Source organism: Taeniopygia guttata, chromosome 1, assembly GCF_048771995.1.
Source record: "Taeniopygia guttata chromosome 1, bTaeGut7.mat, whole genome shotgun sequence".
Taxonomy (NCBI): domain Eukaryota; kingdom Metazoa; phylum Chordata; class Aves; order Passeriformes; family Estrildidae; genus Taeniopygia; species Taeniopygia guttata.
Window position 1 is genome coordinate 63,689,763 of NC_133024.1, and position 12,461 is coordinate 63,702,223.

General features: G+C 37.9%; 1 protein-coding gene across 1 annotated transcript in view; it reads left to right on the forward strand.

The window, feature by feature from the left end:
- The window catches only part of TRPC4 (transient receptor potential cation channel subfamily C member 4), a 131,177-nt gene that overhangs the window by 67,201 nt on the left and 51,515 nt on the right, over positions 1 to 12,461 (forward strand). The window contains exon 3 of the mRNA XM_002194439.7: positions 2,388 to 2,906. Coding sequence (XP_002194475.5) covers positions 2,388 to 2,906 — 519 coding nt within the window. The remainder of the gene's footprint in view (positions 1 to 2,387; positions 2,907 to 12,461) is intronic.

Consider the following 12,461-nt stretch of genomic DNA (forward strand, 5'->3'; position numbering starts at 1 on the left):
GTTTGAAGCTGTGCCTTAATTTTTCAGAGCTTGCAGCTGATGATATATTTAAGACTGCCCTCAGTTCTGGCAGGGCTCGAAGCAAATGTTACTTCAGTACTGTTAGAAAGTAAAAAACTAGCAACATGTGAAGTGACAGAGTTATACTCTGAGCAGTCAGTGAGTTTGAAGCCACAGCTTTCTGACCTTGAGTTTTCTGCCCTTGCAGGGGGAGTCTCACTGCTTGTAGCAGACACTGTCAGAACACAGCACTTGCCTCTCTGTAAACCTTTTTCAGCTCTATGATAGCCAAAAAATCTCATTTCTACTAATGCAAAGTTTGAATCTCTACCACCATTTTCATGCTGTTCTAGTCTCAAAAGTGCTAGTCACAGCTGCAATTTAGAGAGCACAACAAGTGTGTTTGTGGGCATGCAGTGCTCTCTTTCTTCCTATATAATATGTAAGTAAAAGAGAAGACAAATCTAAGACTGCAATAACCTATGAGAATTGGGGTAGGAAACAGGTCTCACTTTCCCCACTGACACTGAAGACAGGAGAGAAAACATACATGGATTTGAAGCCCAGTTCACACTGGACAGGAATAATGATGTGATCGGACACCTGAGGATCCCCAGGTGGGCTCTGTGCAGTGTCCAGCCAGGAGGTGACAGATGTCCCAGAAGTACCCTGGAAGAGACCTGACAGAGCAGCGTGGGCAGAGCCACAGAGTCCTCTGGGAAGTCATATGTCCAGAGTTGTGGTTTTGGCCTGACACCAAGCACAGCACACAGAGCTTCTGTTTGTTCTTGTACCCAAGTGTTCCCTCCATCCATATGTACCTTCAGTATATTCTCAGCTGGGTTCCTTACCTCATGAATAATATTTAACCCATGTTTCTCTGCATATGCTACACCATTATGTTTGTACCTCAGAACAGAGAAGGCAAAAGTGAAGTTGCACAGAAGATGCTTGGCTCAGAACCACTGATTGTGAACATCCACCTGGGAGGATAGCTGCACCCTCTGCACGGGGTCATGAGGGTGGGTGTGCCAGCTCAGTCAGCCTGCAGTGCTGTGCTAAAACAAACTCAGTGCCAGCCTGACTCAGTGCCAAGCCAAGCACGCATATCTGAGTGCATGAGAGGGGAGAAAAAGGATTTCTGCCTGTTGACTCCACATACCTTCTCGAATCTGGCACAGCTGCTTAAGGTCAGCAATACACTATGGCCAGGAAGGTTTTGCTTTTGTAGGGATGTGTGATTACAGTCCTGAATGCCAGATCTCGAGTCTTGACTTTCCACTCCAGTTTTACCACTCCTACTCCACTTGTGTTTTTTCCACCTGGCAGTGAGGTCATGGTGCTGTCATGAGACTTGCATCAAAAATGTTTTCCTCCCTGCAATGGCCATCTGTTTCTCCAGCCTTCAGATAACTTTGAGTCAAATGTTTTTCTTTTTATTTCCTCCTGAAAAGCATCCCTCAGAGCACCTCTCTGTGGTGCTCTGTGAATTGATTTTGTACTTGGATAATGACTGTTGTCAAAAGTCAGTCTGTATGTGATGTCATTTTTTGATTGTCAATATCATTTTTTTGATTGACATTGGCTAATTACATTCATAGTCATACTAATCAAACAAATTTTCTTGACCTGGGAAAGACTTTAGAATCTGGTAGTGTAAAATAAAGAAACATGCTTAAAATTGAAAACCTTATAGTCCTCTGATAAAGAAGACTGAAAAGACAGAAATGCATATCAGAAGAGTCTTTAAAAATGGTCTCTGGGAGCCTTTTTTCTACTAACTCCCCTGTTTTCTTATAAATAGAATATGTTTATTTGTCCAGGTGAATGTAAAATTGAGCCTTAAGACATTAAGCAGCAAGTATCTTTATTTCTCCACACAACCTTATTTTCAACATTCTCTTTAAGAAAACAAATATTTTCTTCTCATTTAGTTGACCATTTTATTTTCTAAGTCTAATTTGCTTGTGTCCTGGCCATTGCTTCCTTCAGAGATTCACAGTTATGCTCCCCATGATTCTTTCTTCCCTATGAAACTGAGATAAATCAGTGAAAGACAAGAAAAAAATTCCATCTTGCTTACTTCAAGGGACCAGGGAGGAGTACTTGTGTCTAACTCATCCTTGTTTATCTAATAATTTGCCCTAATAAATGGGTGGGTTGTCTATGTACAAACAGGTTTTATGAAAGATCACACCCTGTTTATAGAAATTCATTAACTGGAAAGACACTATCTTAGCTAATTGAATTGTTATATTGAAAGAGTTTCCTTCAACACTGGACCAAAATAAAGATCCATCATTAAGTGTATTACCTGGTAAGCCATTTTTAGCTTAATTTTCTGTAAATTTGTTCAATGAGGTAAGGGTTTTTGCCTTCTTTCACAGGTGCCACCAGTGCTTCTGGACAAGCAGTTTTCAGAATTTACGCCGGATATCACACCTATTATTCTGGCTGCCCACACCAACAACTATGAAATCATAAAGCTCCTTGTGCAGAAAGGGGTGTCTGTGCCCAGGCCACACGAGGTGCGCTGTAACTGTGTCGAATGTGTCTCAAGTTCAGATGTGGACAGCCTCCGCCACTCTCGGTCCAGACTCAATATCTACAAGGCTCTGGCAAGCCCATCACTGATTGCTTTGTCCAGTGAGGATCCCTTCCTTACTGCTTTTCAACTGAGCTGGGAGCTGCAGGAACTGAGTAAAGTCGAAAACGAGTTTAAGTCAGAGTATGAGGAACTGTCACGGCAATGCAAGCAATTTGCAAAAGATCTCCTGGATCAGACACGGAGTTCCAGGGAATTGGAAATTATTCTTAATTACAGAGATGATAATAGCTTGATAGAAGAACAAAGTGGTAATGATCTTGCAAGATTGAAACTGGCAATTAAGTACCGTCAAAAAGAGGTGAGTGTGCTGGAGAATATTTGAGCGCATTCAGTAGTAGTAATGTGATAGCTAAGAGCCTGAAATACATCCTTTTAACTGAGACAAATTTCTGCTTATCTTTTTTTTTGTTCTGCTAGGTTTCTGCTCTTTTTATAGTTTTAATTAGATGAATTTGAATAGTTGTTACAGTTTGATAGTATCAGAATTCAAAATGTTCTCTTCTAGCCCAGATTCTATGAAACTTTTTTCTTTTACACCTGAATAGACATAGTCTTCAGTAGTTGTGTTCTGAAGTGCTCTTCAGTAATGAGGTGAGAAATATATAAAGCATACTTTAAATTGACTTGGACTGTGTCTGACAGAAAAAGGCAGCTGTGTTTAAACACATGCTAGAGGTACCTCTGTAGAGACATTTCTTCAAAAAGTAGCTATTACAAATACTGAAACAGAAGTTTCATAGCCATGCATGACTCCCAAAAATGTTGGCATTCAGATTCTCTTACATAAAGAATTCAAAACGGAAATACCTGGGTATTTGTGTCCATGGCAGTTAAGAATTCATACATTTGCTTCACCAATGTGCAAATTCAGTTGGAATCACAGGATGTCTGCATATATTTTTAAAAGTACTCTGTTTCTTTTGTGCATGCAAAAGCAAAAAAAGCAAGACACAAAAGTGAGTTAGGAAGACAGTTCCCATGATATTTCATAACCTTCACTTAATTCCTGCACATCATAATGTCAGAATATGTCGTATTATCTTATTGGGAAACAGTACATACTAAGTCAGCTGAACTATGGAAGTTTATAGGCAAGACAAATGTAAGCATTTAGTATTTGTTCATATTCATTACAGCAAATGCTTAAAAAACTTCCATGTTAAATTGTATCCATGCTAAATCTCTGTTCTGCAAAATATAGTAGTAAATGTGTTATGTTATTAAATATGTTAGAAAGGTTTAAAGAAATAATAACAAAACATTTAATGATTATTTTGTTCATTTCAAATGTAATTTAGTAATCCTAAGAAGCTATTGTAAAGTTAGGGAACTACTGAAGTAGTGATGAAAAAAACCCTCAATTAGTCTCTGACTTAATAAGTCTTCTAATAAGCATTTTTTCCTTCAGAAAATGTGTTGCATAATTTTATGTTTTATAGTATAATGTTTCAGTCAACATATTCCCTGCCTTAATAAAGCAAAACAGTTAAGAATGCATTATCTTCCCCCCTCATCTTAAAACCCATCCCTAAAATCTCAGCCTTTATTCATGCTATTACCAAAGGACACTCTAATGCCATACTGGGACTGAGTTCAGAGCTCCACAAGTAAGCAATCAAATCTGGTTGTCCAGAATGTCCAGTTTCTGGTTGTCCAGAATGTCCAGTTTACATTGTTTTTTATGATTAACTGTTCAGGAGTTAAGTATTACTTTTTGCCTTTCAATCTGAAAATAATACCAAAAATTATTAGCAGTAATTAAATTTGGCATTTTAAATAAGCAAACATATTAGAACTAAGTCTTGTAGAGCAGTGCGGTAGTCTTTGGGTAATATAACTTGGTTTAATCTCAAGACCCAGGATGGTGTAGAACAGCAGGTTTAGGGTACTTGTGGAAGCAAACAAGTGGAAGGTGAAGAATTTTCATTGTGTAAAGAAATGAAAACTGACAAACATGAGTAAAGAAAATTACCAAGCTCAGAAGTTTTGAGGACTTTCCAAAATTACATGATGCTTGAAATATAGATCTAGAAATGCCTTGTAATGAACAGAAAAAGTCCTTTGAAATTCAAGTGATTAAGCAGTGTTTTGTGCAGTGGTCTGCAAGCCTGTGGTATCACCCTGTTTTTGTGGAAATTAAGAAAGTACATTCATTTCTAGAGTTCTCCATGTTCTCCACTTTGCTGCTGAAGTGGGCCTTCCACAAACCAAGAACTTTATGCCAGTTGGATTTGAGGTTCTCCACAGTGAAAGTTGCTCATCTCTGCATTTCTATTCCTTTCACAATTGCCATAATACTGTGATTCTCATTCATGTGCAAAGGCGTCTCAGTGGTATCGATTCTCAGTCCATGGAGGTCAGTCAGGTAACCTATCGATTCAGTAAGGTCAGAGGTAACCTACAGTGTATTACTAACAGAGAAACTTCCCTGATAAGATCATCGATCTTCTTTATAAATAACTAATGAGGTTGAAAGATTTATAGTCTTGAGTTTACCTTGCAGGATAATGTCTGGCAAGACTGTGGATAGTATCTGTACATAGTTATGGGGCAGAACCAGGAAAGTATCTGCCAGAATATGTGGGGTTCTGTAGCATAGCCCATGGGATAGAACTTCCAAGGTGCCATTATTTTTGTGTTCATTTTGCACCACTGGTGCAGTTTGACTGTAAGCAAAGAAGCTTCTTGTGCTTTTTTCTAACACCTACTGTTGCCTGGGCTACAACCAACAGCAAAGACGAGAGATTTCCTGAAGTCATACAGCCACCCTGCATTGTGCACAGACATTTCCTTGTCCTGCTGTTTAATGTTGTCTCAAATAAGGGAGTTTGGTTTTATGAAAGCCGCCACAAGTTCATTGTGGTGCATTCTAAGCATACAATGAGTAGTTTCCCTTGTTTCTGAACTAAAGTAAAATGTTATCTGAATTAACTTCAGCTCCACGTAAGGATGTAGAAGGCAAATCCCAAGCCCTGTTTGTGGTTCACAAGCAAATCTGAGTTTGAATTGATTGCAAACCTCTGGTGCAGCAATACAATTAAGTAGAAGAGAATAGTAGCTCTCTCTATTGATTAGTAATAGTAATCTTTTCCACTCATTGCAAAATGTATGTTTTCTTGGCCTGTATATTCAGAGTTTTTAACAGAGATACCACAGCAAAACCCCAGTTTCTCTCACTGTTCAGTTAACTTTGTTTTAGCTTTAGTTCTGTCTAGGTATTAAGAATATAACTAGAAAAAATTGAAAAAGTGCTTACTACAATGCTTACTAATTTTCCTATATGTGTGAAATAAAGAAGGGGAGATTAATAGGCTGAATCAATATAATCTGGTTTCACTGTAAGTTTAACCAGTGTGATTTAAGTACTTATACTAGTCTTTTATATCTCTGATTAATTTTTGCCTCATGCTAAATGTCCCATTTCATTTTAGCTATGACTGTATAAGCTCAAATACAATAACAGGATGAGGTTATAATTATTGGTAGTACTGTCTCATTTTGCTTTGTTATTAGACATTCTGATATCAACACAGAAGAAATCGGATTTTTTAAGTATGTAACTGTTGAGCTTTTCTCTCTCGCTTCTTGAATGAACACCGGTTTGTTTGGTTTAGGTTGGGTTCACTTTTTTTTTTTGTTGTTGTTTTTTTTTGTTTATCTTTTCCATTCTTAGGTTATGCTTTCTCTTAATCGACAAATACACAATCTCTGGCAGATTTGGAATACCTTATTTTGTAAATAGGTTAAATTCTGCATATTTCAAATTAGAATCTGGAAAGATTTTTATAAGCTCTTTTCTGCTTTTATCTTTAAAAACCTAAAGTAAATGCATAGTTTATCTAGCCTCCATCCAGTGTTATGTGTCATGTTGAGACCTATCTAAAGAAGCCAGAACTAAGTTTTCTAAAGTTTTTCTGGCCCTGAATTAACTTTTTAAAGGTTTGATTTAAAAAATTCTAAATTTTACTTTCTTTCCCTGTTTACTAGACATGCAGCTGCTTAACTACTAAAACTCTCTCAAATACCTCTAGTTGGACCTATAGATGCTCTCTCTTCCCATGGGCAGGACCTGTTTTTCTGAGTTGTGAGCAGCTGCAGAATGTGTACTAGCAAAGGGCAGAGTGAAAAAGGGAGTGCATTTAACAATTTGATGTATTTAAAGAATTAACAAGAGTTCAGGCCTTATTAGAAAGAATTTCAGGGAAAATGTTTCAGGGAAATCAGCTTCAAACCAAATTAAATACTAAATACAATAATATGATATTCAGATTTCCTGGATCAATTCAATGTTTCTAGGAAAGTGATGGTGCAGGATAAAAAGAAGTTTTTTGGTTTTGGTAATAAAACCCATCTGTTTGCTTCTGCTCAAAAGAGGACTTTTTAAAAAGGAATCATCAGTTCTTGCTAGTTTTTTGTGCAAAACACAGCCTAAGTGAAATGAAAATGTTTCACAATAATGTCAAAAATTCAGTGAAAACATGCCTGAAAATTCAATGAAAACATGCCTAATCATTTCAAATCAAATATTATTTCATGTAAGTGTCTAAACACTTCATTTCAATTAAATAAAGGATTTTTTTGTCTGCAGTTACTTCTAAATCCACTTGGACTTTAACATGTTTGCCAATTAAATTCTTATAGCTAATATCATCCATATCATATTATTACAGAAACCAGTATAGACATGATAGAAAACAAGAATTACTGATTTTCAAAACTATTTTAGCAATTTCTAGAGAAAACAATTTTAAACTACTGAAATGAAAAGTTGTTCTGTTCTTAATAATATTTTTAATTTTTAATTATAATGAATTTTTAATTAAAAGTCTTTCTGATGCAAAAACATGAATTACTGACTCTGTAAGCTGGAATGACTTCAGAAAAACAACACCTTAAGGCTTGTTCTGTGTTTAAAATTAACCCACACCTGAAACATAAGCAGAAACACAGTGGCCATGTGTAGCAAGTCACTGTGTATATGAGTATTTGTCAAAAGGCTGCAAAGGTGCACTCAGAAGTCTCCACATAAAAAATAACAAAACCTCACAAAAACCAGACTCTGATAATATTTGGACATTTTTGACACCAGAGGAAGACATGTTTAGTCTATGAATTGCATAACTGAGAGGAGTGATATATACATATTTGGGTCCATGTCTCCAGAAGACCCATTTCTGCAGACACTCGGCTATAGTACTCAAAAAATTTGACAAACATTTTTCTATGCTAGAGTCAGGTACTCTAAACTAGGTCATATGTTTGCTTTGTAAATCATGTAAAAGTCTCCATGTTTATAGGTAAGAAGTCCACAGATTGTTAAATAGTATGAAGTAGGTGAGTAAATTATCTGCTACACATACAAAGCCTTCTTCTAGTTGGTTGTAGAATCCTTTCTGTTGGAAAAAAATCTTTAATTCTAGTAATTAACCCAGCACTGCTGAGTCCGCCACTAAACCATGTCCCTCAGTGTCACATATACATGTCTTTTGAATACTTCCAGGGATAGTGACTCAACCATTTCCTTGAGCATCCTGTTCCAGTTCTTGGTGAACCTTTTGGTGAAGAAATTTTTCCCAATATCCAATCTAAACCTCCCCAGTGCAATTTAAGGTAATTCCCTCTCATTCTATCACTCATTTCTTAGAAGAAGAGACTGACCTCTACCTCATCACAACCTTCTACTCTCCAAGCTAAACAACCCCAGTTCCCTCAGCCACTCCTCATGAGACTTGTGTTCCACACCCTTTTCCTGCTCTGTTTCCCTTCTCTGGACACGCTCCAGCACCTCAATGTCCTTCTTGTAGTGAGGGGCTCAAAACTGAGCACAGAATTCAAAGCCTCCTCAGTGCTGAATACAGGGGGGCTCAATCACAGCCCTGGTCCTGCTGGCCACACTATTGCTGATACAGGCCAGGGCCTTCTTGGCCACCTGGCCACCGACATGGCTCGTGTTCAGCTGCTGTTGAACAGCATCCCAAGATCCTTTTCCACTGGGCAGTTTCCCAGCCACTCTGCCCCCAGCCTGTAGCACTGCTTGGGGTTGTTATGACACATTTGCAAGCCCTGGCATTCGGCCTTGTTGAACCGCATGCTGTTGGCTTCAACCCATTGATCTAGCCTGTACAGATCGCTCTGTAGAACCTTCCTATCCTCCAGCAGAACAACACTCTTTCCCAGCTGGTGTCTTCTGCAAACTGACTGAGGGTGCAGTTAATACCCTCATCCAGATCATTGATACACATATTAAATAGGACTGGCCCAAACACTGAGCACGTCACCACTAGTGACCAGCTACCAAGTAGATATAATTCAATTCACCACCATTCTCTGGGCCCACTTACCTAAACAGTTTTTTAAACTATGAAGGGTATTCCCATCCAGGCCATGACCTTCCAGTTTCTCCAGCAGGAACACTGTGGGAAATGGTGCCAAAGGCTTTACTAAAGTCCAGGTGGCCAATATCAACAGCCTTCCCTCATTCCTAAATCACAGGGCATATCTGCTTAATACAGATTAAGTATTTACAGATTTAGCTGTGGTGAAACAATTTTCCTAGAATATGTGAACAAACTCCTTATACAGTCAATAGACAGAGGTATGCACAGAGGCAGATCCTGTCTGTTCAAGATAAGACGTTTAAGTTCATTCCAGAGACATCTCTCTCTGCTTCTGTGGCTGGATATGGAGGTGTTCTTCATTTAGAAGAAGTACTTCACTAGGCATTGAAAATGGAGAAGCAAGTTAGACAATTTACTGCATCAACTGCAGTTTCTACCCTGTGGTAACAGAGACTTTGAATTCTGGAGGCACAGAGCCCATGTAAGGGGAAATTAATTTCAGCAATAAGTAGTTAATGACATCTCAGAAGTCATCAATAACTTTTAAATGCTATATGCTACACACAGGTTGCAACCCTCTCATCACAGTTCCAGTTAAACTATTCATTAACTAAGATCAGCGGCTTTTATTTCAGACACTTGATGGAAGTAATTAACTCAAAAAGGAAACTTTCTCTTAATGAAGTACAATGGAAATCTCTCATTTCAATTCCTTTTCTGGATCTTCATTATAAGAAATGTTGCTGGGCTATACGCCTCAAACAGGAACAACCAGTAGTGCAAACCCCTAACAGCAGTGCACAACCCTTCCACTGAGACTGGCAGCAGCAGAAGATGGTTTGAAGGAGTCCCTGATAATGCACCTACAAGCTTCCCTACAAACCTGGGGTCGATTTAGTATCATGTCATAAAGTGTTCTGTCCCTCTGTCCAAAAACTAACTGATCCATTCCTGTGCTAGATTTATCTGGCCTAAAATAAGAATGACTGAGGCATATTTGAACATGCTGACACTAAAGCTTCTACATGCTGTTGTAGTGCCATTTTTTTCTATTGCCTGGCTCTCTGCATTGAGTGTTTGTTGAACAATAAAACAAGACAGCCAAAGCAAACTTGTTTTAGGCCTGTCTGCTTGTTCTTTTAATCTGTCTTTGTTCCACCAGATGTCCGCAGAGAAATCTTCACTTCCTTCCTTGCCCCTTCCCTGATTTAGTGTAAGCCTTAGCTGTGAAGATAAAATAGCAAAGGGTGTCTTCATGCATTGCCTCCATCAATATGTGCATCCCTTGTCAAACAAAAGGTTTACGAGAAAAACAAATGTTTGTTAGATGAACTCACTGTTGTGCCCCCAAAGAGATCAGATCTATATATATTCAGTTGATTAGAGAATGTTACTTTCTAAACTTGCTGGCTCCAGGAACTAAAGTAGAAAATTTAGGAGACATGTTCAATATGGCAGTGTTTGACAAAGTGGAACTTGCATTTTGAAAGTCATATAGGGTTCAGTTTTGAGTGCTGGCATTTGAACTTCTAGGGCATTTTTCAAAGAGGACTGAAAATGTTTACACAAAACTATCAACAAGTCCTCCTTTCAGAGGCACTTGGCTTTCTTCTATAAATAATAGATGACATTCTTCAGGGTTGGAATATGTTGGTTGTTGAGATCTCATTTCACAGAAATAAGAACATTTTAAGAAAAGATTTCAAGAAATTGAAAACTCTTTTATTATGGAGAAAATAGTCTCACTTGATGAGCACTTGCAAACTAGAAAGGACTTGATAAGGAAGGATTTTGGAGAATGTTTCGGAGAACAGGGAAAAGCCAAGGTGAATATATATCAATAGGAGAAGAAAGAAATCCAGAGTTGAAAATCATCTGCCATGTTATTACATTAATAAATCAAATCATGGCTTCTATTCTTTGAGTGTGTTTCATTCCTGAGTAGTATTAGATATACGTGAGAGTCTTTAACATCTGTGGCAGAGAAAGACCAGTGCAGATCTTCAGAAAGCAGAAATTGCTGAAGGTCTACAAAGTGCAACATGCCTATGCTGTGTTGGTCAAGTATAAGGTCTGGCTTGTTAGGTTTTTTAGCACAAAAGACAATAATGTTTAATTATCAGGGTAATGTAGTTGTTTAAATTAGAGGTTGTTCTAAATAGCTGACCTTAAAGGCTTTATTAGCAACCCTGTTAAGGTTTACAAAGAGACATGACTCGTTTACAAAGAGACATTACTCACTTACATGGCATTTGACATTAAGACAAGCTGAAAGTGTAACATCATGTAAAAAAAGGTTTGACACATTATTAATAATATTAGTTGAAATGTTTGTTTCTGCCTTCTTAATAGCACAGAGAAAGAAACTAGAATTAGTCATTCCTGTAGTGGGCTTGTGCTGTGAGTTCCTGACTCATTCCACATAACCTCAGGTGTTTAAATACGGTACCTATGTTAGCAGCCTTGAAGGCTTGGGTTCAAGGGAAGAACCCTTGGGTTCCTTCATCATTGATGGGAAGAGACAGACATTTCCAGGTAACTAAGTCCATCCAAGAACAAAATAATTTTTGTCACTACCTATGTTGCTTACAATTATTGTAAAGGTGACAAGGGACCACTAGATGTGTTATACAGGCTAAAAAGAATAGCATATAATTTCTGGAAGGTAACTAACAGTGACTATTTTTCTAAGTCTTGATATTCTGTGTCTCCGAGACCCAGAAATGGCTCTTAAGATGAAATGGTGAACCTGTTTACAGGAATCCCTTCCAGTGCATTTTGTGATCTTAGGAGCTGCCTGGAGAAGTAAACATAATGCAAAGCTTCTTTTCAGAGTTTTGGTCTGAGGGAAAAATCCTCAATTTTACACAAAGATTCGGAAGATCAGATGGAAAGTTTTGCAAGACAGAACTGTTAGGGCTATGACAACCTGCAAGACTGCACTTGTGTTGAGACACTTCATCATTGTTTCCAAAGCTGAAACTGCTAGTGAATTTATTCAAAATCAGTCAAAATCCTGAAATAAAGGATAAAGTTTTTCTATACAGTAAAAAAATACTTTCTTTCATTGCATGTGGCCCTAGTCTCAATAAAAACGTATCAGCCAAATCACATTAAAAGTAAGTAGCATAATAACACTTAAAGGAGGAGAAATAATAATTTTCATAGTAAATTAAGGATATGTCTTCCTAACTTGGCTATGAAAAAAACCTTTATCCTGTATTAAACCTTGGCAAAAGTAGCCTGGCAAGAGCAGCACATTATCTTTTCAGAATGATCTTTCCAGGTATGCAAATTACAGTGTATGAGTGATGGTCAAACAAGACCTTATCAATACTTAAGGCTATATTGGTTGGAGGCTGTCTTGCTTTTCTGGTGCAACTTTCAGCTGGAGTAAACATACCTGTTGTGGTTTCAGCCCATCTGACAAGTAAGCACTGCGCAATTGTTTGCTCACTCTCCCCCAGTGGCATGACAGAGAGAATCAGAAGAGTAAAACTGAGAAAACTCACGGG